This window comes from Hemiscyllium ocellatum, chromosome 6 (assembly GCF_020745735.1).
Source record: "Hemiscyllium ocellatum isolate sHemOce1 chromosome 6, sHemOce1.pat.X.cur, whole genome shotgun sequence".
NCBI lineage: Eukaryota > Metazoa > Chordata > Chondrichthyes > Orectolobiformes > Hemiscylliidae > Hemiscyllium > Hemiscyllium ocellatum.
Window position 1 is genome coordinate 90,607,700 of NC_083406.1, and position 27,453 is coordinate 90,635,152.

Here is a 27,453-nt window from a genome sequence, read left to right on the forward strand (position 1 = left end):
GGCAATATAATTCCTAAATCATTTTGAAATATAACAATATAGCATCCAATAATTTTGACCTAGCAACAATGATGTCTTACTGTATGCAAAATATGATGTTATTTTCTGTGTAAATGAATGAGGGGAACTGAAGTCATAAACTTTTGCCAAGGACTAATTTAAATCAAGATTTAACAAATGGATGTGGTGTTCAAATTATATTAATATGCTTATTTTGCTATTAGCAAAAACTTAACAGTTTGGAACTTGAAATTATGATCCTGTTCAAATATTTTTGAAGTGCTTTGTTCACAAATTCTTCAAAAACACGTGGGTGGCATGGCCAAGTGGCCTTATATTTAAGGTGTTGCATTTAAGCTCCATGCTTTGCAGATTGTGTTTGAGTCTCACTGCTGATATAATTGCTTTGGACTCTTGTTCAAAAATCTCTGAGTCAGATGGTAGCTAAACTAGCTAAGGATATCAAACAATATGGTGCAGAGTTGAGATGCAAAATATCCATTATCTAGGTTAATTGCTTAGCAGGCCCAAGAAAAGGAATGGCCAACTCCTCTTTCTTTGTTCAATAAGATTTTTCAATAAACTTGAAAAGTCAGATGGGCAAAGATTTCCATTTCGAGGAATTCATGGAATATTTTTGAGATATAAATCAGGAAATAAAAGTCTAATGATGACCATTATCAATTGTCATGAGCCCTTTAAAGGGAAAGGAACAGCTGTCCTTTCTTGGCCTGACCTAAATTTGACTCCATACCCACAACATAGTGCCTGACTACTAACTGCCCTCAACAAGCAATTCAGTTGTATCAATTGTGCAAAAGCCTCAAAAAACAAAAAACTGTCTTCACATTGAGAATACCTTTCTTCATGATTGTGGCACTATCACTGTGAAAAATGGGTAGACTTCGAACAAATCTAGCAAATCAAGACTGAATGTCCATGAGGTGCTGGAGGTCGTCGTCAGCAGCAAATTGAACTTCAATGCAATCTGTAACTTCACAGCCTGGCATTTTCACCACTTTACTATGTCTACAAAGCCAAGGCATCAACCCTGATTCAATGAAGATTTTAGGAGTGCATGCCAGGAGCAGCACTTGGCATACTTATAAATGATGTGTCAACTTGGTGAAGCTACAAATCAGAATTGCTTACATGGCAACCAGCAAAAGCAACAGGTATGAGACTGAGCTATGTGATTCCACGACCAACAAATCAGATCTAAACTCTGCAGTCCTGCCAGGTCTAGTTGTGAATGGTAATGGACAATTAAATAACTCATTGGAGGATTAGGCTGCATAAATATTGCCATCTGCAAAAACAGGCAGCACATAAGTACAAAAGTCAAAGCTGAAGAAGCATTTGCTACAATCTTCAGCCAGAAATGCTATTTGAATAATCTATCTTAGCCTCCTCCAGATGTACTCAGTAAAAAGATGCCACTCTTCAGCTAATTTGATTTACTCCACATGATATGAAGAAATAGCTAACGGCTATTGGTGATGGTTATGGGCCCTGGCAACATTCCAGCAATAGTTCTAAAGACTTGTGTTCTAGAACGTACTGTGCCTCTAGCCGAGCTGATTCAGTCAAAATACAACACTGGCATCTACCTGACAACATGGAAAAATAGACAGGAATGTCCTGTATCAAAAAGGAAGACAAACCCATCCTATCCAAACATTGCCCAAATGGTCTACTGTCAATTATCAGTAATGATTGAAGGTTTCATCAACGGTATTATCAAGCAACAACTATTTAGCAATAACCTGCTGGGTCAAGCTCAGTTTAGGTTCCACCAAGGCCATTCAGCTCCTGACCCCATTACAATATTTAGTTAAACAGTGACCAAAAAGCTGCATTCCAGAGGTAAGAGTGACTGCACTTTACAATAACATAGAACATAGAAAAGTACAGCACAGAACAGGCCCTTTGGCTCACGATGTTGTGCCGAGGATTATTCCTAATCTAAAATAAAATAACCTAACTTACATACCCCTCAATTCACTGCTGACCATGTGCATGTCTAGCAGTTGCTTAAATGTCCCTAATGACTCTGCTTCCGCCACCACTGCTGTCAATGCATTCCATGCATTTACAGCTCTCTGCATAAAGAACATACCTCTGACACCTCCTCTATACCTTCCTCCTAATATCTTAAAATGATGACCTGTCATGGCAGTCAATCCTGCCCTGAGGAAAAGTCTCTGGCTATTGACTCTATCCAAGCCTCTCATTACCTTGTATACCTCATCAGGTCACCTATCTTCCTCCTTCTCTCCAGCGAGAAAAGTCCGAGCTTAGTCAACCTCTCGTCATAAGACAAACCCTCCAGTACAGGCAGCATCCCGGTAAACCTTCTTTGCACCCTGTCCAAAGCCTAAAAGGGCAATCAGAACTGGACACATTATTCCAAGTGTGGTCTCACCAGGGTCTTGTAGAGCTGCAGCAAACCTTGTGGCTCTTAAACTCGATCCCATTATTAATGAAGGCCAAAACACCATATGCTTTCTTAACAACCCTATCCACTTGGATGGCAACTTTGAGGGATCTATGCACTTGAACACCAAGATCCGTCTGTTCTTCCACACTACCAAGAATCCCGTCTTTAATCCTATATTCAGCATTCAAGTTTGACCTTCCAAAATGCATCACTTCATATTTATCCAGATTGAACTCCATCTGCCATTTCTCAGCCCAGCTTTGCATCCTGTCTATGTCGCGCTGCAGCTTGCAATAGCCCTTGATACTATCAATGGCACCTCCAACCTTTGTGTCACCCCTCAACCCACCCCTCAACCTCCTCATCCAAGTCATTTATAAAAGCTACAAATAGCAGAGGCCCAAGAACAGTGCCCTGTGGGACACCACTCACCACTGACCTCCAGGCAGAATACTTTCCATCAACAACCATTCTCTGCCTTCTGTCAGCCAACCAATCCTGAATCCAGATAGCCAAATCTCCCTGTATCCCATACCTCCTGATGTTATTGTTATGTTATTCAGGTGGATATCCTCAATAGGTATGGGTTACTACCGGATTAAACTACAGTACCTCGGGCATATACCTGAGGCCGTTACCTGTCAAGTTTACCAGTTGTCCCTATTGACTGTATGGTCCTGATAGCTACAAACTCGGCTGGGTTTATCGCAGGTCTCTAGGTCCCTTCAGTTTATCCTTTCACCTAGGAGTGAGAGGGATTCACTTTAAGTCAATCCTAATGCCTTCTCAGCTAAGTTCTAGACTTAACATACCAACACAAAGGTAAACATATCTTATCAAATAAAGGTTTGGCGAATACGAAGTGCGTGGTGTAAAATATAATAGAAATTTATCACTATAATAAGTTGAATACTCACAATCAGATGTTTTCAGTTAATCACAATCGTTACAGCCTTTTTGAATGTTCTTAAAAGATACCTAGGATAAAAACAGAGCTTAATACCTGAGTGTCCCAAATGGGATCTTCTTAGACTAGCGTGTTTCAGCTAGTTGGTTCAGGTTGTATCTTCCTCAGGCTAGAATGCAGTGCCTCAACCGAGAATCTTTTAGGCAGGCGTATTTCAGCAAGCTCTTAGCCGTCCGTATGCTTCATCCGATCGGTCTGTATTTTGCACAAATGTGTCTTTTCTGCAAGCCTGGTGGTTCAGAGGATCTGCAGTTAAGCCGAGATGGTTGGGTGAGTCATTGTCTGTGTTTCAAGACAAGAGTGAGTTCTGTCTGTTTTAGCTCTGCTTTTATCCCTTACAGTCTAAGTTAAGCAATTACATCATTTGTTTAAAGAACTGGAATCTCAAACTGTGCCTCGGTCAGCATTGTTTAAAGGTCGCGTAAAACACTTAGTTAGCTGAGAAAACAATAAGTAGCTGATAAGTAGCTGGTAAAGAGCAGCTGCCATGTAGTCATAGTTATACTTAATTGTTGCTAGGCTAAAATACAATAAAGAGTTAATAGTATCATTGTTGCTACAATCTAATATAATCAGGTAAAATTCCACAGAAGAATTGAGTCTTTTCATGAAGAAGTAGACGGATCCCATGACACTTAACGAGTTAATAGCATCATTGCTGTTAAGCTTAATCTTATACAATATAATATAATCAGGTAAAATTCCACAGAAGAATCGAGTCTTTTCATGAAGAAGTAGACGGATCCCATGACACTTAACGAGTTAATAGCATCATTGTTGTTAAGCTTAATCTTATACAATATAATATAATCAGGTAAAATTCCACAGAGGAATCGAGTCTTTTCATGAAGAAGTAATGGATCCCGTGACATTATGAATGAGCCTACCATGGAGAACCTTATCAAATGCCTTGCTGAAGTCCATATACACCACATCCACTGCTCAACCTTTGTCAACCTATCACATCAACTCCTCAAAGAACTCAATAAGATTTGTGAGGCATGACCTGCCCCTCACAAAGCTATCTGATTGCCTTTAATTACTCTATGCTTTTCCAAATAGTCATAAATTCTATCCCTCAGAGTTCTTTCCAAAACCTTGCTGACCACAGACATAAAACTGACTGGTCTGTAATTGCCAGCGATTTCCCTATTCCCCCTCTTGAAAAGAGGAATAGCATTCGCCTCCCTGCAATCTTCCAGTACTACTCCCATGGAGAGTGAGGAAGCAAAGATCTTTGCCAACAGCTTAGCAACCTCCTTTCTCACTTCCTGGAGCAACCTAGGATAAATCTGGTCTGGCCCTGGGGACTTATCAATCTTAATGTTTGCCAAAATTTCTACCACATCAACTTCATCAATCTTGATCTGTTTAAGCCTGTTTCCCAACTCCTCAAAGTCCTCATTCACAACAAGGTCCCTTTCCTTAGTGAAAACAAAGCAAAACACTCATTTAGGGCTTCCCCTTTCTGCTTAGACTCCACACACAAGTTTGCTACGCTATGCCTGGCCGGCCCCAACCTTCTCCCTGATCATTCTCTTATTCCTCACGTATGAGTAAAATGCCTTTGGGTTCTCCCTACTCCTTCCTGCCAAGCCTTTTTCGTGCCCCCTCCTGGCTTTCCTCAGTCCATTTCTGAGCTCCTTTCTAATAAGCCTGTAATCCTCCGAAGCTATGCTAGATCATTGTTTCCTCCACCTTACATAAGCTGCCTTCCTCCTTTTGACAAGAAGCTCCTCTGTTCTTAAGGCTGCATCTGACTGATTATAGTATCAAGGATCCCTAGCAAAACTGGAATCAATGGGAATCAAGAGGAAAACTGTCCACAGGCTGGAGTAATTTCTAGCACAAACGGGAGATCGTTGTGGTTGTTGGAGGTCTGTTATCTCAGTTCCATGACACCTGTGCAAGAGTTCCTCAGGTACTGTCCTTGGTCGAATCATCTTCACTTACCTCATCAATAATCCTCCATCATAAGGTCAGAGTGGGGATGTTTGCTAATAATTGGACAATGATCAGCACACTGACAACTCCTCGGATACTGAAGCAATCCTTGTCTAAATAGAGCAAAACCTGCACAATTTCCAGGTTTGGGCTGACAGATGGCAATGAGCAATCACATCGTACAAATATCAGGCAATGATTATCTCCAACAAGAATCTTAGCATCGCAGTTGACATTCAGCAACATTGCCTCCACTAAATCCCCCATTATCAACATCCTAGGGGATGCAAATTGAATTGGACTAGCCATATAACTACAGTGGCTATAAGAACAAGTTGACAGCTATGAATCTTTCAGTGAGTAACTAGCCTCCTGACTCGTATCCAGCATCTGCAAGGCACAGTCCTGAGTGTGATGGAATGCTCTCCACTTGGATGAGTCCAACTCCAGTAACATTCAAGAAGCTTGACACCATCTGGGACAAAGTGGCTCACTTGATTGGTCCAACATCCACAGACTTTTACTGCCTTCATCATCAAAAGCTCAATAGTGTGTCTTGTCAACTAGATATACAGCAAAAATTCATGAAGGCTCTTTGGACAGCTCTTTCCAAACCATGAACATTACCATCCAGCAGGACAAGGACAGCAGTCACATTCGAATACCATCACTTGCAAGTTCCCCACCAAGCCACTCACCATCCTGACTTGGAAATATGATCATGTCCCTTCAGTGTAACTGAGTCAAAATCCTGAAGCTTCCTTTCTAATGGGTCTACCTAAACCAAATGGATTGTAGTGGTTCAAGAAAGTAGCTCATTGCTATATTTTCAAGTCGATGGGCCATAATTGCTGGCATAGCCAGGCATGCATGGATCTCATGAATTAACTTTTTAAAAGGTCAAGAAATGCCAACAATGTAGAAGTGTGGTCATGATCTGTGAGGTCATGATGACTTTATCCTAGTGTCTTTAAAAGAAGTTTGAGTGATATTATTGATGCATAGGTTTTAAATCTCCAAAGTTCCCTTTATTTAGAGAAGTTCCAATTAAATGGGAAAATAGTCCCAATGGCAGCACTATTTTCAAAGTTGTAGCAGGGCTCTTAGATAAGTTCAAATTAATCACCAGGTAAATTCATGCACCAGCTTCTCTCCTTGCTAAGGCTTCGTGACCCTCAGGTTCAAACATCACTAGTTGTTTCTCTCTAACAAAACAATAGTCTTCTGGGATTATGGTGACTTTACCTTTAACTATCCCCTGTGCCACTATTTACAAATATGGTTTAATGAAAGGAAAAGTATGATTAACCAATCCATTGGAGTTCTTTGAGGAAACAACATGTATTGTGGAAAAAAATGGAACCAGGTGTATTGTGCTTACATTTCCAGAGGAATTTGATAAAGTGCCACATCAAAGGTTGTGCAGAAAGCAAAAATTCATGTCTTGGGGTAAAAGTCCTATGGATAGAATATTGGCTGATTAAAAGGAAATAGAGATTGGACATAGATTTTCATGTCTTTTTCATTTTGGCAAAATGTAGTGAGTGAAGCTTCACAGGGACTGGTATTGGGCCTTAACTGTTTAGAAATTATATAAAGCACAGTGGCTCAGTGGTTAGCACTGTTGCCTCACAGCGCCAGGAATCCAGGTTTGAATCCAGCCTCAGGCAACTGCCTGTATGGAGTTTGTATATTCTCCCCGTGTCTGTTTGGGTTTCCTCCAGGTGCTCCGGTTTCCTCCCATAGTCCAAAGATGTGCCAGTTAGGTAAACTGGCCATGCTAAATTGACCATATTGTTCAGGGATGTATAGGTTAGGTGCATTAGTCAGGGGAAATGTACAGCATTAGGGTCAGGGAATGGATCTGGGTGGGTTACTCTTCAGAGGGTTGGTGTGGACTTATTGGGCCAAATGACCTGTTTCCACACCATAGGGATTCTATGAATTTTATGTACTATGAAGGGAAGGGAAGTATGGCTGCCCAACCTGCTGATGTCATGAAGGTAACTGGGAAAATAAAGTGAAGGCTAAAATTGTGGATGTTATGCTTCAGATTATACAGGGCACCTGTAGGACCACATCCAGGCTACCATGCACACTTGACCATAAAATCACAGGACATGGAGCAGGCCTTTCAGACAATTGAGTCTTCACCGACATTCATTGGAGTCTTCACCAACATTCAATGAGATTATAGCTGATTTGATAATCCTCAACTCCATTTCCTGCCACTTCCCCGTGACTCTTGATTTCCTTACTGATTATTCTTAATAACCCAGCCTCAACAGCCCTCTGTGGTAAAGAATTCCATATGCTCACAACCCACTGCATTAAATGAATGACACCTTATTCTGAGATTATGCCCTTTGGTCCTAGACTCTCCCACAAGGGTCCATCATGTTAAGCTCTCTAAGAATCTTGAATGTTTCAAAAATGACCTGTTTCCACACTGTAGGGATTCTATGTATTCTATATCTGAATCTTCTATATTTTCCATGTAGTGGTCACTTTATTTAAGGAAGGACGAAGATGCATTGGAAGGTTTACTCAAATACCTGCGATGGGCAGGTTGTCTTATGAGGAAAGCTGGCCAGACTAAACTCGAACTTAGAAGAGTAAGCGGTGACTTAATTAAAATATATAAGATCCTGAGGGCTCTTTATAGGTTAAATGTGCAGAGGCTATTTCTTCTTAGAGGAGAATCTGGAACTAAAGGTCTCTGTTTTTCAATAAAGGAGTGCCCAATTAAACCAGAGATAAGGCAAAAACTTTTTTCTCACAGGGAGTTGTGAGCTTTTGGAAATCTCTTCCTGAACTGGCAGTGGAAGCAGAGTCTTGAATATGCTTAAAACAATGATAAATAGATTGCTGGTAAGCAAGGGGATGAAAGGTTATCTGAGGTAGATAGGAATCTGGATTTGAAGTTAAAATCAGATCAGTCATGATCTTATTAAGTGGCAGAGCAGGTTTGTGGAGCCAAATAGCCTACTCAAGTTTCTTGTTTGTGTGTGTCTATATAACTGCCTTTACCATCAATTAAATACTTTTGAAGCATATCCATTATTGCAATGTAGAGAAATCCAAAGTTATGTTGCACACAAGGTTCCACAACTAGCAATGAGGAAAATGACCAAACTTCAATTGGTTTTCAAATGGTTTTCTGTTTTTAAATGGTCATTTTGAAGCACAAGCCTTCAATATTGCCCAACCAAAAACATATTTTGTCCATGGATTTCACCTTGTCCCATCTTGATACTTCATAAGTTTATCAATCTTAGGGGGAAAAAACCGTAATTTATACTGTATGAAAGGAGAATGCTGATTGGTGGGGAAATGGACTCTGCTAGACGTTTTGCTATGGAGAATGCACTAATTAATGATACTTAACAAGCTTTGTTTAAATTTTAAACTAGGCAAGTTGCCTCTCATTGGTCAAGGCACTGCCCTGAAAAATGAACCAGTAAATGCTGTACCTATTTTAAATTGACACAGGTGCAGTATCATCTTCTTTCTCCTTGCAAAGAACAGATACCTGTGTATTAACATATGTGATGTCCAGGTATGCTCAAGTGCCATCACACTTCAACTGCCCATTCTAAACTGGCTGTCAGCATAATACTTTGCAGGCTTAGCCAGAAAATGTTAGTCAGTTGTTGACTCTTATCTAATGTTGGACACTGTGTTGATGTTGTGTTGCACGTTTTGCAAGCATGGGCTGACGATATACAATCAGTGTCTTATTTGATGTGAACAGCTGAAGGACATTTTCCAGATACTCATTAAGTGATTTCTCTCTCCCTCCCTTCTTCAATAATTAAGTGTCATTTTCAATTTAAAGTTACTGTTATGAATTCAGACCACGTTGAAATGTTTTTCTAATACATCTGAAGTTGTCTTACCTTTTTTTTTAATACCCAAAGCATGAATTCAATTTATTTGTTTAAAATTGTTAGAAAGTACACCAGAGTCACCTGCTGGTGTGGAATGGTATGACTAAGTATTAATTGGAATCACACAATGCCAATAACTTCATATAAATAGTGTACTGTCCTCAAGTTAAACTCATTTTTAAAAGCAAGGTTTCAGTCATTACATCACTTATTATCAACATTTAGTTAATGAAAAAAACATACATGTGCCATTGGTTTGGCTCATGAGGATGATACATTAATATTTGTGATTTTCGCATTAATATTTGTGTTTTTAGATCATTTATATATTTTTTCTAATTAAAAGCAATAAATGTCATCCATGAAGATTGTAGGCTTAATTTACACTTCAGAGACTTGAGCATAAGCTTCTAAGCTAACAGTGTGTACGGTTCACAAACTACTTTCAGATGAAATGTTAAACTGAAGTCCTGTCTATGATGTGGAAGTATAATATCCCATGGTAATATTTCAAAAAATCTCAGTGTCCTGGCTTGTATTTATCCCTTAATCAGCATCACAAAAAATTAATTGATCCTTATAACATTGCTATTTATGTGAGCTTACAGCATGTGAATTGACTCCTACATTTTGTAGAAAAATGACAGCATTTCAAAAGGCTGTAAAGCAGTTGGGGATGTAAAATGTACTCTATCATTGCAATAATGTAATTTAACTTTTTATCAGTATTTCAATCCATCAACAGTTATAAAGATATAAATACGTTTTTATTTGTGTTTTCTTCATTTTTCAGGAACAATAACATCCTGGGTAGTAATATTTATACTCCCGATAAACAGTGCATTGAACCCAATTCTCTACACACTCACAACCAGTTTCTTCAGAGAAAAGATGAAACAATTTCTGTGCAAACATCAAAAGAATCATGGAAATGGCATGTGGGCAGAGTGTTCTTCAAGACAGTCAACTTCATCTGTTAAGCAAGGATTTTTAAAGAGAGTATCTGCCATTGAAAATGTAATGAATTCACAGCATCACTAACATTGTGGAATATTAACATCAAGTATGGGAGCATGACTTATAAGGAAACGTATAAATCAGCTTATAAAGAAGATCACTGAATATTGTAATTGTTGCCTATATTTTGAGGGTGCCTTCATTATTATCTGAGGAGTTTGAAGAAGGCAAAGTGTCTTTAGAGTTAAGTAGTTGTTGCTACCTGAAAATAGTTTATCTTAAAACTTTAAACAATATTGGTGATTAATACTATTCTCTTTTCAAAATAAATATGTTCTACAGAAAAATGACCATGAAAATACTATTTTAACAAGAATAATTTTAAGTTCGATTTGACTGTTTTGTTATTTTGTGAACTTCGAGTTAAAATGAGCAGCTAGTGAAAAGCAATGAGAAATCTCTGCTTCATTGATTCAGTTGTGATATGTTGCATCTCATGTTTCATTTTCATGTTCAGAGCACCAACAATCCTGAAATTTTACAGTGCCATTCAGCTAGTCATTGATTTCTTTAGACATTTAGTGCAGAAACCAACACTAACATTACATAATAAAATCATCTAACTGTCTGATATGACTATCAGTTGTAATATTAACACAGCACTGCCAAAATAAATATTAATTGAAAACATTTTAAATCTTAGGACTAAAAACTACTGCTTTTTTTCTTTATTTTCTAGTTTTTCCATTCTTGTCTATTTCCAATTCACCTTTCTTTATTATTGTCTTCTTTAAAAAAAAACACATATATAATAGTCACTTATTTAATTTCCTCTACCTCTTGGGTTTTAAAATGTGTTGCTGGAAAAGCACAGCAGGTCAGGCAGCATCAAAGGAGCAGGAGAACTCAGCACCACCTTCTTGACCTGCATTTCTCAGTCCCAACCCTCAGACTCAGCACCGCCTTCTTGACCTGCAATCTTCTTCCCGACCTCTCCGCCCCCACCCCCTCTCCAGCCTATTACCCTCACCTTAACCTCCTACCACCTATCACATTCCCTACGCCCCTCCCCCAAGACCCTCCTCCCTACCTTAGCCTGCTTGGCACACCCTCCTCAATTCCTGAAGAAGGGCTTATGCCCAAAACGTCGATTCTCCTGCTCCTTTGATGCTGCCTGACCTGCTGCGCTTTTCCAGCAACACATTTTTAAGCCCAGATCTCCAGCATCTGCACTCCTCACTTTCTACCTCTTGGGTGTCAATTTTATAGCTAAATAGATTCATATGGAAAAAGTAGCATGAATATAAAATTTCCCTCACTGTTGTCCTGTCGGTCAATTGAGTTCCTGGCATGCTTGTGTTTAAAAGACTCAAATTAGGAAGCACAACCATGCCACAAATTACTTTGTCTGTGGTGTGGCAACCTAATAATGAAGAATTTTGAACAGTGTTATTGCAAGAATATTTTTGAAAAATGCACCCTAATTTTCAAATGATTTTTTTTTACTTATTATATCTCTTTGTAAAGCTATAATGATTACAGATTTGCTTGTGATTTCTGCTGGTCTCTATTTCAACACTGATGGGAAAAATTGGGAATACCCAGAAAATGATGGCGATCTGGTTACATTAAATTGCTGTATTGTCAGGAGTTCCCTCAGATCCTGTGTAAAACTTCTGCTTAATTTTATTAGGCGAATTGTTCAGGGATGGGTGCTCAGAAACTCGGAATTCCTGTGCATAGATCCCTAACGGGTTCAGGCAGGCAAAAGTGAGGACTGCAGATGCTGGAAATTAGAGTTTAGATCAGGGTGGTGCTGGAAAAGCACAGCAGGTCAGGCAGCATCCAAGGAAAAGGAAACTCGATGTTTCGGGCAAAAGCCCTTCATCAGGCCTTCCTGATGAAGGGATTTTCCTGCTCCTCGGATGCTGCCCGCCCTGCTGTGCTTTTCAGCACCACTCTGATCTAAATCCTAACAGGATCAGGCAGACCAGTAGTGGCTGGTTTGCTGCATGCTTGGACCTTCACATGGACACATGTTGTTCTACAAATAGGTAGTATTTGGAGAGCCCTAAAAAATGTCTGATTTTGAGGACTAATTCTCAAACTCAACAGACATTGCTGAACTAAAGATTCATTGAGAAGGGGGTATTACAGTTTTAATTGTTTAATTTAAACTAGACACGTTACCCCTTCTCTCAGCTGAACATATATTACTTAACGTAAACTGTGCTTAAGCATTACTGATGTACTCAATAGAGATCACTGAATGGTTGTTTTTCAGATAATATACCAGTCCTAGAATAATCATCTGGTATGCAGAAAGGTTGAATTTTGTGGAAAAGTCAAAGGTCGTACCATTGGGTGGAAACTGCTGCTTTTTGTGTGTGTGTGTGTGTGTGTGTCGGGGTGGGGGGGGGGGGGGGGGGGGGGAGGAATGGGTGCAGGCTGGTAATCAGTATTTTGTGGCAACTAGTCAATTAACTACCAAAAGGTGGAGGAGGTATCCAGTAAGTGGCAGTGGTAACATAAGACCATACTACTGGATGTGCACGCACCATAGTTAAAGCATTTGCAGCACTCTTTGAACTCAATCCAACCATAAAGAAACCTGAGTGGAGGACTGAGAAAGAAGGCATGTCAAAGAACGGCAAAATGAAGATTCTGGCTGGCACTGTGGTTTAGCACAACTTCTTTAGGTTGTTAAAGTAAAACAGAAGCTTCTTTTGTTTTCCTAGGACAGGTCCAGGACACTCACCACTAGATCAACTAAGGCAAGATGAAGATCACTGAAGAAGTCAGCAACCATGTGCTCATTACTCAACCCTAGGTGCCGTATTGCAAGCAAATTAATGATCATGCAGTCTGCCAAGGTGAATGCATAATACCTCGCTTTCTTTAGGGTCTGCCATGTTGGTGAGCTTCCTAAAAATGAAATATCTACTTAACCATCACAAATGGGGCCAGACTGCAGCAATGCCCTTCATAGACATGGTAGTATCTCAAAGAATGGCCCTGAGCGTGCAAGTTAACTCCTGCACTGGAGTTTCTGAGTGGTTGTTTGCAGTGACATTAGCTTCACTGGTCAAATGGCCACCAGCATTGGCATCTTGTGTGAAGCCGTGGTGCCATGTTCCTAAATTCCTGACTCCCATAAAAGACGATGCTCCCAAACTTGGAAAACAGAATGAGGCAATTCCATTGAAGATGATGAGATAGGAATGGACACACAAAAGAGTGTGTGACTAAGTAGATTAGATTAGATTCCATACAGTGTGGAAACAGGCCCTTCGGCCCAACAAGTCCGCACCGACCCTCCGAGGAGCAACCCACCCAGACCCATTCCCCTACATTTACCCCTGACTAATGCACCTAACACTATGGGCAATTTAGCATGGCCAATTCACCTAACCTGCACATCTTTGGACTGTGTGAGGAAACCAGAGCACTCAGAGGAAACCCACGCAGACACGGGGAGAATGTGCAAACTCCACATAGACAGTTGCCCGAGGTGGGAATTGAACCCGGGTCCCTAGCACTGTGAGGCAGCAGTGCTAACCACTGAGCCACCATGACACCCCTAGCCACCATGACACCCCTAGCCACTGTGCTGCCCCTAGCCACCGTGCTGCCCCATAGTAGATGGACACATGAAAGACTGAAGCAAACAAGAGGCGTAATAGTGCAGATGCTGGAATCTGTATTGAAAACAAAAAATGCTGGAGATGACAGTCGGTCAGGCAGCATCCATGCAGAGAAAACAAGCTAACATTTCAAGTAGTTGTTTGCAGAACACCTCTGGTTCATGCGCAAGCATGATCCTTACCTTCCTGTAGCCAGTCATTGTAATACAGTGTCCTGCTCACATGCCCACTAGTCTGTCCTTGGCATGCTGCATTGCCCCAGTGAACCACAGCAAAAACTGGGGGAGTAACATCTTATCTTCAGACTAGGCACTTCACAATCTTTTGGGCTTAATCTGGAGTTCAACACCTTCAGATTGTGAACCCATTCCTTCTTTGTCTTTTAGCTTTGCTTGTTGCATTCTCTGTCACCACGTCCTCTCTCCAACCCTTCCCTCTCCAATGGGACTGTCTGTTCTTTCCAGTCTGGCAGTTAGACACACTATCAGTCTGCCATTCTCACATTCCAAACATTTAATCTGAACTATCAAGATCCTTTCTCCAGCAGCACTCCAACAACAGCGCACACCCCGTCCCCTCACACTATTGCATAAATGCTGCTGCCCCCTTCATATTCACTTCAGCTCTGATGAAGGGTCCTCCAGACTCGGAACTTTAGTTTGCTTTCTCCCCATGGATGCTGCCTGACTTGCTGTGATCTGCAGCATCTTTTTGCTTTCAGTACAGATTCTAGCATCTGTAGTAACTGGCTCCTACAATGTATTTAATAGACTGCCACGTCTCTTTAAGGAACACCCATCCTGAAGAGGTTTTGCTCTTCCCTCTGACAGGAACTCTGGCTATCTCTTTCATTATGCACATCTTCATTGCTTTACATTGTACTGCTAGTGTTCAACAAGGTGTTGCCAAAACTCACTTTCACAGCCATATTTCATTCTTCAGTGACTGCCAATGACAACCCCATTTGGATTTCAACTATGTTTCACCCTTCATGTCTCAAGTTCACCACGATTACAAGCATCACCAGGACATCCAATGTCCTTTGGACTGCAATTCCCAACGCATCCGGCAATCCATGACCAATACCCTGTGCCATCACGTGCGCACACTTGACTCCACTCTGCAGCAAGATTGACTCACCCTTTCTCAAAGCGGTGCCATTCCCCAGTTTCACTTCATCCTTTGTTTCATTTGTTGCTTCAACAAAAGACTTTTTCTCTTTTTTTCAGGCATCAAGGCACACAAGCTCTAGCAACGTATGGACTCCAACATCCATCCTGCACCACCCTCATCTTTCCATCTCTCAGACCCCTTCCCCTCCCGTTGTTCAGAGTCGACACCTTACCCACCCTTCCCAACCCTCAGGTACAATCCTTTTCTGCCCCCAGAGGTCATTCACCCAAACCCAGGTCCTTGCCACATTTTCACCATACCTCCTGATCTTCCCCTCTCTGAGGCCGAATGCACTGTCCTCGACAAAGGACTCAGCTTCATGTCCCACAAGTTAATAAATTTCTGGCTTGCCATTATGTTTAACTGTTTTTCCGCTGTTTTTTTGTGCTCACTTCTTCGGGCAGAATTCCACACAACCCATTCCATTGACCCCTTCACCCGCCTCCACTTGGATCCCTTCCTCTGGCCTCTTACCTGACCTCAATCCTTTCATTGAAAACTGCCAGTGTGACATTGACTGTCTCAATTTCTCTGCTCCTCTCACCAACGCTAACCTGTTCCCTTCGAAATTGCCACACTTTATTCTCTGAGGTACAACCCTAACATTGTTGTCAAACCCACTGACAAAGGTAGTCTGGCACATTGATCTCTACCTTGCGGAGGCTCAATACCAACACTCAAATACTTCTTCCTACCTACCCCTGGACCATGACCCCACATCCAAACATCAAACCATTGTCACCAGGACTATCACTGACCTAATTACCTCCAGAGATCTCCCCTCCACCCCCCCACCCCCATTTCCTCCAACCATGTAGTCTCCCAGTTCCAGACAGTCTGCTTCTATCTCCTTCCCAAAATCCACAAACCAAATTGCCCCGGTAGGCCCATTGTATCAGACTGTTCATGCCCCACCAAACTTATTTCCTCCTACCTTGACTACATCTTGCCTCCACTTATCCAGACCCGACCCACCTACATCAGCAATTCCTCTGCTGCCCTCCACTATATTGACAATTTGCAATTCCTTGGCCCTAACTGCCTCCTGTTCACCATGGATGCCCAATTCCTCTTTACCTCCATTCCCCACCAGGATGGCCTGAGAGCTTTCGACTTTTTCCTTGACCAGAGGCCTGAACAATCCCCATCCACCACTCTCCTTCGCTTGGCTGAACTTGTTTTCTCACTAAACAATTTCTCTTTTAATACATCTCATTTCTGCCAAGTCAAAGGAGTGGTTATGGGCACCCACCTTGATCTCAGTTATACCTGCGTCATTATGGGTTATGTGGGACAATCCTTGTTCCAGTCTTACACTGCCCCCTCCCATAATTCTTTTCTCAGTACATCAATGACTGTTTCTGCGCCACTTCATGTTCCAGCCTGGCCTTGAAAAATTTGTTCATTTTGCCTCCGATTTCCACCCATCTATAATGTTCACATCATCCATTTCTGATACTTCCCTCCCTTTTCTTGAGCTCATATTCTCCATTTCAGGAAATAAACTGTCCACTGCCATTGACTACAAAGCTACTGATACCCACAGCTACCTTCACTACAGCTCTTTCCACCCCACATCCATATCTTTTCCCAGTTCCTTTGCCTACATCATATGTGTTTGGATGATGCCACCTTCCAAAACAGCACTGCTAACATAAGGGTGGTTTCCTGCCCACTTTGGTTGGCAAGACCCTCATCTGTATCCAACCTATCATCCAAGCTTCTGCCCTTTCCCCTTCCCTTTATTCATAACAGCATAATCGGGTCTCCCCTTGTCCTCACTTTTCATCCCAACAGCCTCCAAATTCAAAGGATCATTCTCCGACATTTCAGACAACTTCAGCAGAATGCTATGACCAAACAAATTCTCCCCTCATTTCTCCATCTGCATTTCACAAGGATCATTCCCTCCGGGACACCCTAGCCAATTCTTTGACCACCAATATCACCTCCCCTTCCCACTGCACCTTCTTATATAACTACAGAAGGTGCAACACCTACTCCTTCAGCTCCTCTTTGCTCACCATCCGAAGGCCGAAACAGTTTTTCCAAGTGAAGCAGCATTTCAACTGTACCTCCTCCAATCTTGTGTGTTGTATTCACTGCATCCAATGTGGCTTACTCTACATTGGAGAAACCAAATGCAGACTGGGTGACTGCTTTGCACAACTCCAGTCCTTCCGCAAGCATGACCCTGACCTTCATGTAGCCAGTAATTCTAACACGGCGTCCTGCTCACATGCCCACTTGTCTGTCCTTGTTTCAGGTGTAACCTTTCTTCAGGACTTGGGGGTGAGCTCACTTCCAGTCCTGAAGAAGGATTACACCCAAAACGTTGAGTTCTCCACCTCCTGATGCTGCCTGGCTTGCTCCGTTTTTCCAGCCTCCAGCTTATCTACCTTGGATTCCAGCATCTGCAATTTTTTTTTGTCTCTAACTTGTTTGTCCTTGGCATGCTGCAATGCTGTAGCGAATCACAGCAAAAACTGGAGGTGCAACATCTCCTCTTCAGACTAGGCACTTTACAACCTTCTGAGATCAATATGGAGTTCAACATCTTCAGATTGTGAAGGCATTCCTTCCCTTTGTTTAGCTTTGCTTGTTACATTCTCTGTCACTATGTCCTCTCTTCCCTCCCCCACTCCAGTAGGACTGTCTGTTCTTTCCAGTCTGGCAGTTAGATGTGCTACTATTCTGCTATCTCACATTCTGATCACTTAATTTGAATTGTCAACATCCTTTCTCCCCCAGCACTTCAGCACCTCCCCCCTCTGCGCTATTGCAAAATGCTGCTCCCTCCATATTTCACTTTCCCTCATGAAGAGTCATCTAGACTTAAAACGTTAGCTTGCTTTCTCACCATGGATGCTGCCAGATTTGCTGTGTTCTCTATCATCTTTTTGTTTTCATTCAAAAGGCATAATACTCATGTATGGATCAGAGGTCACTAGAGCTCCATTCTAGCAAATGATGCAATACACATCATTTTCTAATTATTTTTTCTCTGTTGAGCTACTCAAAAATAAGAGCAGACAACTCCACAGACTGAGGAACAGCTCTATATCTGGGAGGAGCAGGATGAAGCTTTAGATGACTCACTGTCAAAGCATTCCCCAATATCTAGCACCAGAGCACGTATTCTCATGTTGGTGGGTAGCCACTAAATTGAAATAGATCTACGATTAAAACAGTCCTTTTCGCATTTCAGTATAGAATTAAAAGTATAGAAAATTAAAACATAGCCTTTACACTGTGTCCATGTCAAGGGCCAGCCACCTTATGCAAAAAGGTTCAGCGGTTTTGTTCAGTTTTGGACAAGATAACAACAAGAGCAGGATCCAAACTATCTGGGCAGAATCAAAGAGTTTATTGCTGAGTAAGTGCTGGGTGATAGCACTGTAATGACCCCTCCATTACTTTACTGATGATCAAGATAGATGAAGTGTAATCGGTCAGTTTGGACTTGTCTTGCTTTTTGTTGAGATGACATGTCTTGGCAATTTTTCCATGATGTCTGGAAGATGCCAATGTCATGACTGTTCTGGAACAGTTTGGCCAGGGGTGCAACTAGTTCTGAAGCATCAGTCTTCAGTACCATTACCAGAATACTATCAAGGCCCATAGTACTTACCATATCTGGAGCTTGCAGCATTTTCTTGAGAAGACAATGAGTAAATCACATTTTCTAGGTAAAAACAATGACTGCAGATGCTGGAAACCAGATTCTAGATTAGAGTGGTGCTGGAAAAATACAGCAGTTCAGGCAGCATCCGAGGAGCAGCAAAATCGACGTTTCGGGCAAAAGCCCTTCATCAGGAATACAGGCAGACATTTTCTGCAGACTGGTGGCTTTGTTACTAAGGACCACAGGATGGGATGGATCATTCACATGGCATTGCTGATTGAAGCTGGTGTAAACACTTCAACATTGTCTTTTGCACTGATAAGCAAGGCTCTTCAATTTTTGAGGATATGGATATTTGTTGAGACTCCTTTTCCTTGCTGTTGTTATTTTAACTGTCCATCACCTTTCATTACTGGATGTGTCAAAACTGCCAAGTTTCGATACAATCCATTGGTTGTAGGATTACTTAGTTCAATCTATCGAATGCTACTTTCTGCTGTTTTGACAGGGACATAGCACTGTGTTGCAGTTTCATCAGATTGTCATCTCATTTTTAGTTATGCCTGGTGCTGCTCTTGACATGCCTTCTTGCACTAATCATTGAACCCTTGGAGCCTTAATGCCTTGGCTTCATAGTAACAGTCGAGTGAGGTTGCACATTGTGGTTGGATATAATTATGGCCCAAACTGCCTCATAGAGACTCAGTTAAGAGTTATCATACTGGTTTGAATTTTATCAATATGAGGATGGGACTTTGTCCTCACCAGGACTGTATGGTGTTCACTCCTAGTAATATTGTAATGGTCTTAAGAACATGAGAAATATAAGCAATAATAAGTCAGTCAAGTTCTAGAATCTGCTGCATCAGTCAATAAAATCATAACTGATCTGATTGTGACCTTAAATCCACTTACCTGTCTGCCTCCCACCAGAACCTAACCCACCTGCAACTTCCTTGTCAATCAAAAGTCTGTCTAATCAAGGTTAGGTGCACCTGTGGTATCATTGCTCCCATGGCACCTTTCTATGCAATCACAGAAGTTGTAACACTTTTCCATTCAGCTCTTCCCTCTTTACAGTCCAAGGCCGCAAACACACCTTCCAGGTGAAGCAGTATTTTGTTTGTACCTCTTTCAATCTAGTCTATGGCATGCACTTCTCAAATGCAGTCTTGTTTACATTGATGAGACCAAACAACTAAGAGACCATTTCTGTTCTCTCCATAGGAATGACCCCTGACCTCCAGCTGTTGTCAATTTCAACAAGCTGTCTGGCCATCATGCTAACATTTCTGTCCTGGGCCAGCAGTAATGTTCCAATAATGCACAACATGAACTTGAAGAACAACACTTCATTTTCCTCTTAGGCACTTTACAACTTTTGAGGTCTCAATATTGAATTCAATAACATCAGAAACTGATTACATTACACCCCATTCCCTTGTGAAGACCAGACACCTGCAGCATCACCATGTTCCCCATCATCATGTCATCACACTTTTGGTCCTGATGGTCAAGGCTGGGGCATTGAAGTGCAGGTGTGTGCACCATACCAAGCAGACTCTGAGCCAACCTGACGAATGGTCACATGTTTCGCTGCAGTATTATTGCAACTTCTGGGCAATAAGGGTTTTGAGCCTCAATAAATTGTTTCTCCCTTTGCATGAATGAATTCCAACAGTACAGAGACTTCTTCCTTCTGGGCCTGGGCAGATGCTTGATTTCTGACACTCTGTGAGTGACAGCAGCCTGAGCATTTCTTCCTTGTCCAGGAGCTGTGACAGTGGCTGTGCTCATCGGCTAACTTTCCCATTGAGGTATCAGCATCTGGGTTGTTTGCAAGTAAGAGGGGGGGTGCAGGAGCCAGTGCTTCCTCTGCATCCTTTCATCCTCTGAGGACAAGGTGGATGAAAGGCTTCAGCAGAGACAGGCATTTCACTGTGGAGGTGATAGACTTTAGCTTTACCTGCAAGACACAATACACAGAAGGAATCACACCCTGTAGCAATGTGCAGTGAATGACACTGACAAAGGTCTCTGTAAGCCTGCAGGAGTTGCCCCAGTCTTTATCTGTGAAGGCCAGCATTCTCTTCTTGTGGGGGTGAGGCACATAATGTTGGGTGCCGACTTCTCTCTACCATTTTATGTCTTCTATAATAAGAGATTGGAGGGATTGAGTGAATTGAAAGTGCATAGCACTGCTGTTAGTGCATGTGTAGGTCGTGGGAAAAATGCTGGAGTATTCTAAGGGAGTGAGGAGGCAGCACAGAGACTTTGCAAAGTTAATGGTTTGGAATGGTGAGTGAATATGATCCAGACAATAGTGAAAGTAGCAGAGCATGATCCTTGGAGAGAGGTGAATGCAGTAGCAGAGAGTGAGTGAGTATGAAATAGCATAGAGAAGAGTGTGACACTTAACTTGGTGGAGCGGTGATGGTCATTGAACTTCTTAGAGTACTAGTGGCCATTCACCCATACCCTGACTATTACACTGACCCAGGTGGCAACCTTGAACCAGGCTGCCACGGTCTGGTAGCAAAGCCTCCTCCGACAGCCCTTATGGAATTGGTCTCCTTTCCTTTGCACTGCCCAGTCCACCAGGATCTCCAGGTCCCTGTTGGAGAATCACAGTGCCATCTTCCCCTTCTTGGACATATTCTGAATCTGTCCTTGACAGAGCAAGGCAGGTTTGGAATGTTAGTGATTGGCAAGGTGCATGGCATTGAAAGATAGAGCTTCATCCCTTGGTGTCCGTACTTTCAGACATCTTTTGAGTGGCAATTTGTCCTTGGAGTTGTGCATGATAAGATCGGGCTGGATTCAGACATGAGAATGTCATCAGGGGGAGATAATTAATGTGGTGAATTTAGTAAAATACAGTGAGAGAACTCATCTGTCCTTGCTGCGAAAAACCCTTCAAAAGATCTGACAGGCAAGGACTGATTAGAAGTAGTCAATATGGCTTTCTGCTTGGGAAATCATGTCTCATTAATTTTATGGAAACTTTTGAAGAAGTAACAAAGAGGATTGACAAGAGGAGAGTGGTTAATGTGATTTATATAGACTTCAGTAAGGCATTCAACAAGGTTCCTCATGATAGTCTGATTAGCAAAATTAGATTACATAGAATAGAGGAAGAACTAGCTGCTTGGATACAGAACTAGCTTGAAGGTAGAAGACAGAGGGTGGTGGTGGAGGCTTGCTTTTCGGACTGGAGGCCTGTGACCAACCGCGTGCCAGGAGGATCCATGGTGGTCCACTGCTTTTTGTCATTCATAATATTATTAAATAAGGACATAGGAGATATGGTTAATAAGTTTGCAGATGACACCAAAATTGGAGGTGTAGTGAACAGCGAAGAAGGTTACCTAAGAGTACAACGGGATCTTGGTCAGATGGGCCAATGGGCCAACGAGTGGCAGATGGAGTTTAATTTAGATAAATGTGAGGTGCTACATTATGGAAAGGCAAATCAGGGCAAGAGTTATACACTTAATGGTAAGGTCCTGGGGAATGTTGCTGAACAAAGAGACCTTGGAGTGCAGGTTAATGGTTCTTCAAAAGTTCAGTCACAGGTAGATAGGATAATGAAGAAAGCATTTGGTATGCTTGTCTTTATTGGTCAGCGCATTGAGTATAGGAGTTGGGAGATTATGTTGCAGGTGTACAGGACATTATTTCCGCCACTTCTGGAGTATTGTGTGCAATTCTGGTCTCCCTCCTATAGAAAGGATGTTGTGAAACTTGAAAGGGTTCGGACAATATTTACGAGAATGTTACCATGGTTGGAAGGTTTGAGCTATAGGGAGAGGCTGAATAGGCTGGGGTTATTTTCCCTGGAGCAGATGCATTTAGAGATTTCTGAAATCATGAGGGGAATGCAATAGGGTAAATAGGCAAGATCTTTTCCCTGGGGCGGGGAAATCCAAAACTAGAGAGCACACATTTCAGGTGAGAGAGGAAAGATATAAGATTGCCCGAAGGGGCATCTTTTTCAGGGAGGTGTGAGTATGGAATGAGTTGCCAGAGGAAGTGGTGGAGACTGGGTACAATTACAACATTTAAAAGTTATCTGGATGGGTATATGAATAGGAAGGGTTTAGAAGGATATGGGCCAAATGCTGGAAAACGAGACTAGATTTATACAGGCCAAATGCTGGCATTTGGAACAAGATTTATTTAGGATTTCTAGTCGACATGGATGGCTTGGACTGAAGGTCTCGTTCCATGCTAGAAATCTTTATGACTGTCTGACTCTATCTGTTATCTATTTTTCTTTCATTCTCCACATCCCCTCCTATTCATTTCCCGTTAGCTTTGTCTTGTCTTTGTCTTGTTTACTTTGCTCTTAGAATGGAGGATTCAATCTCTCCACTCCTTTTTTTTCTTTCTCCAGTATTACGATTCCCTTTCTCTTTTACTGCCTCTATCGAAAATATATACTAAAGATTTTCAACACCTTTCTGTTCTGAAGAAGTCATACAAGACTCGAAACACAAACTCTATTTCTGTTTGCAGTTACTTGGGGACTGCTGAGTGTCTTCACCATTGAGCTTGTTTCAGATTTCCAGCATCCACACTATTTCGCCTTTATTCGTGTGGTGCCGCTAAGCAAGTCTTGGTCACGGATATAGAAATCTCCCATCCAGAGTACATTACATCCTTGCCCTCCTCTGTGCTTCATCTAAATGGGGTTCGAATATTAACATCTGAATAAACACAGTTAAATATTCCTTAAAATGTGCTATCCTACAGTATATTTGAATTTAATCGCTGAGTGTTCAAAGCATTGGAGGTGCCAGTGTTGGACTGGGGTGTGCAAAGTTAAAAATCACTACACCAGGTTATAGCTGCAAATGTGTTGCTGGTCAAAGCACAGCAGGTTAGGCAGCATCTCAGGAATAGAGAATTCGACGTTTCGAGCATAAGCCCTTCATCAGGAATAGGTTATAGCCCAACATATTTAGAAGCACTAGCTTTCAGAGCGCTGCTCCTTCATCAGGTGACAACTATCTGATGAAGGAGCAGCGCTCTGAAAGCTAGTGCTTCCAAATAAAGATGTTGGTCTATAACCTGGTTTGTGTGATTTTTAACAAAATTAAGGCTGTGTTCTTCAGTTTGACGGGTCAAAGATTCAATGATTATATGAAAAGAAAATGAATCAACTTGTTTTCAGTAAAACATTTTAGACTTCAGATATGCAGAGAGGGGGGTGGGGAGTGTTCTTAAACAAAATGCATGTGCGCTCCTTGAGATTTGAGCAGAAACTCTTATACCGACATGGATTTCTTAGAAGCTTGGTTTAAAGAATTTCGACATTTGCGCATCGAAAACCTGTCCGCCGCAAACGAAGTTTTACCAGAATAAAACAACTGGAGATCTGAAAAACACAAAACCAGAAATTGTGGGAGAAACTCAAGAAGTTCTGGCACCGTCTGTGAAGAGAAAATAACGTTAATGTTTCCGATCCAGTCATCCCTTTTCAGAACTTGAGACTGCCATTCATTAATTTGGTGGGGGTGGAAAAGAGGATGTTACCCTGCCAGCAAGGTACCTTTGATATCGAGTCCGGTGGCAACGATTGGCTCGCTGCAGGCTTTAAGACCCAGGTGGAACCTTCTCGCGCTGAAACGGGTGAAAGCCGCTGACAACTGGGTGCCGAAGCGGAAACTATTTTGATGGAAATTGCAATGGACCACTCAATTAAAAACCTCTGCCACGCGGCGTTTCGGTTAGCCAATAAGTGGGAGGGGGAGGCGGGCCATGTGGTGAGCGGCTGAAGTTGAGAGGAGAGTTAGGGGCTAACGCGGTCGCTGTGGGAACCGTAACAGCTGGAGTGGAACCAATGGCAGTTAACGGCGGCCAGCGCGAGACTGAGTGATAGTGACAGCTGGACATAACAGACGAGCGGTATGTAACTGTATGTTTGCTGTACACATCTAGATGCCGTTCACACAGAACTAACCCATCACTGAATTCTTATTTCATATATAGAAATATTTTCTCATCCTGCCGTTTAATTTTTTAAGTCAGCGTACATTTCTTTCTTTGGCAGTTTGTAGCTTCGTGGGAAAATATGCAATTTGCTTCTCAGATAAATATCCGAGAACGATCATCACTTTATTGCTGGTTCTTCTTTTACCATCGAACCCCAACTCATTGTTTTGAACCTCAACTGATAGGGTTTTGTTTACCACATCATCTCCACCCCTCAAAATAAATGATAAAACAGTTCATGAATAATAAATATCGACTCCAATCTCCATGGTTACATTTAATTAAATATATATTATTGAAAGCTTTCGACTTTGTTTTTATGGGGGTGTTTACTTTTCATTAACAGAAACGTGTGTATTTCGTATGTGTAAACAGAAAGCAATTCGAAATCCTCCGACTGATCTCTGAACATGTTATTTTTTTACATTAAATGTCCTGGTGATCCTTGGTGAAGATAATTTAAACCAAGTTATTTTGTCGAGTTTTTGCCTCTTCCTTTTTCCTGGCATCGAGATCCAAATTCTTTTAAAGGCTTAATTGCCTTATCGTATTGTAATTACATTGTAATTAGAATGCCGAATGAAAATAGAAGCGGACCTGATGCAGAAATGATGTTTGTAGAAACATTTTAAAAGGATCACACCAACGTGCCAGTGGCAGCAGAAACTTTTAGGTGGAAAACTAGAGTTGCTTACCAAATTGAAAAAAATGATATAGTTATTCGTTACTGATTCGAAGGGCTTAAGGTTGTGAAAGGTACAGTGACAATTTGCTCTTCTGCATTCTTCTGTAATTTGCTGTTGTTGTCAAAATAACAATGAAGCTAATGGTACAGTTTGTGCAACAACTTCAGAACGGAAGCGGATGTGTTTAAATGCCAATGTGCAAATGTTGTTGTGTAGCCCATAATAAGATTTGCATATTTTTTTTAAAAATCTGCATCACCTTAATATATAACACAACTATTCTTAAAACAGAATTTCAAGTATGCTGATTATACTGTTGTGTTTGAGAAGCTGATGATGTGGAGAATATATGAGATTCCTTTCCAATAGATTGCTATCCTAAAAGGTTCTAAGACCAGAAGGTATAAACGCAGGTTACTCAATTAAGATAGAGATGAAGTTTTTTTTCTCCCAGAGGATAGCAGTTCTGTGGACTTCTTTATTATGGAAGGGTTAAAAGGCTGGGTAATTAAGTATATTCAAGATTGCGATTAACAGATTTCTAATCAATAAGGGAAGCAAAATTTATGGGGATAAGACAAGAATGTAGAGCTGAGGTCAGCCATGAGTTCATTAAATGACAAAGCAGACTCGATGGGCTGAATGGCCTACTACTGCTTCAATGTCTGAGCTATTTTCTATAACAATCCTCTAAAGCAGATGGGACTTGAATGTGGATCCCTTTGTATAGAGTAGGGACACTATCATTGCACTACAAGAACACTTGCTCCAATGTCAAAGATAGCTTATAAACAGAAGTTATTACACATCTCTAGATCAGGTGGGACTTGAACCTTCACCTCCTGGATCAGAGGTAGAGATGCCACTGTGCTGCAAGAGCTGCTTACTCCAACATCTTAGAGATATTTTAAACTGCCTGATCAGACATGTTATGACACAAGTCTTCAATAGGTGGAAATTGAACCCACGTCTCTTGGCCAAAAGGTAGGGACACAACCACTGTGCCACTAGAGCCTCTTAGACATTTTATAATCAATCTGTTCAGAATTCTTCTGACATACATCTGTGGTAGATGGGACTTGAATCCAAACTTCCATGCTCAGCGAGAGGGACACTACCACTGTGCCACAGGAGTCCCTTTATTGGAAACCCTTAACATTTTTAGTTAAAGTTTATCACATTTCACAATTTGAATGTTTTGCTTCCCAGAGTTGAGATTTAATTACTTTTTATACCGGGGGTAGGATTTCTCTCGCTGGCTTCAGGACCCCAACATTTGCTAATTAACTTCTTCTGGGTCATTATTACACACCCCTGGAACAAGTGGGACTTAAATCCAGGCCTATTGGCCTAGAGGTAGTGACACTATCATGGCACAACAAGAGCCCCTTTTTTATATCAAAGGATGTTTTTACACGCCTCTGAATAGTTTCTTTACCACCGTGTTATTTTTTAAAAACTTTCTCCTCTCCCACAAATCACTTGTGTGTCAAACTAAATTATCAATTTACATGCAAAGCCGTCAGGGCCAATGCAACAACAATAAAAATGAAGGAAATGTATATGGAGAGGGAGGGGGTTAAATCAAAATGGAGTTTTATGGCAAAATAAGCCATTCTATAGCCCTTGTCTCCAATGCCCACCTCTTTTCAAAGGCATCAGAAGTGTCTACCAGAACCCCTGAGATATTTTCCTAATCAACCTGTTGAGAGATATTATGAAACATTTTTGCAGCAAGTGATAGGCAGATGGTGACGTTCAGGTAATTTTCAACACTGGATATTGAGGGCTTAAACAATAGAATCCCCACAGGAGTTAAAATGTACAAGGGGAAACTTAAAAAGGAAACTGGGAGAGCAAAAATGAAGCTTGGAAGGATATTGATGGGTAAAATAAAGGACAATTTTAGAAGTACATCAAGAGAAAAGGATAATGAGAGAAAGAGTAGGCCCCAGTAAGAAGCACAGGTGATAATTTGTGCATTGAAACAAAGGATGTAGGTAGGGTTCTAAATAAATACTTTGTGTCAGTATTCACTCACTAGTAGGACAATGCAGATATCAAAATTGAGGTGAAAACCTGAGATATAATTAAAGAAATTAGCACAGGCAGAGAGGAAGTTGTGAGTGG

General features: G+C 41.4%; 2 protein-coding genes across 2 annotated transcripts in view; both read left to right on the forward strand.

The window, feature by feature from the left end:
- The window catches only part of rxfp2b (relaxin family peptide receptor 2b), a 144,292-nt gene extending 133,883 nt beyond the window's left edge, over positions 1-10,409 (forward strand). The window contains exon 18 of the mRNA XM_060826776.1: positions 10,035-10,409. Coding sequence (XP_060682759.1) covers positions 10,035-10,282 — 248 coding nt within the window. The 3' untranslated portion in view covers positions 10,283-10,409. The remainder of the gene's footprint in view (positions 1-10,034) is intronic.
- A 14,012-nt stretch (positions 10,410-24,421) lies between these two features.
- The window catches only part of LOC132816485 (protein furry homolog), a 397,881-nt gene continuing 394,849 nt past the window's right edge, over positions 24,422-27,453 (forward strand). Inside the window, exon 1 of the mRNA XM_060826132.1 lies at positions 24,422-24,550. The gene's annotated coding sequence lies outside the window, so the exon portion shown is untranslated. The remainder of the gene's footprint in view (positions 24,551-27,453) is intronic.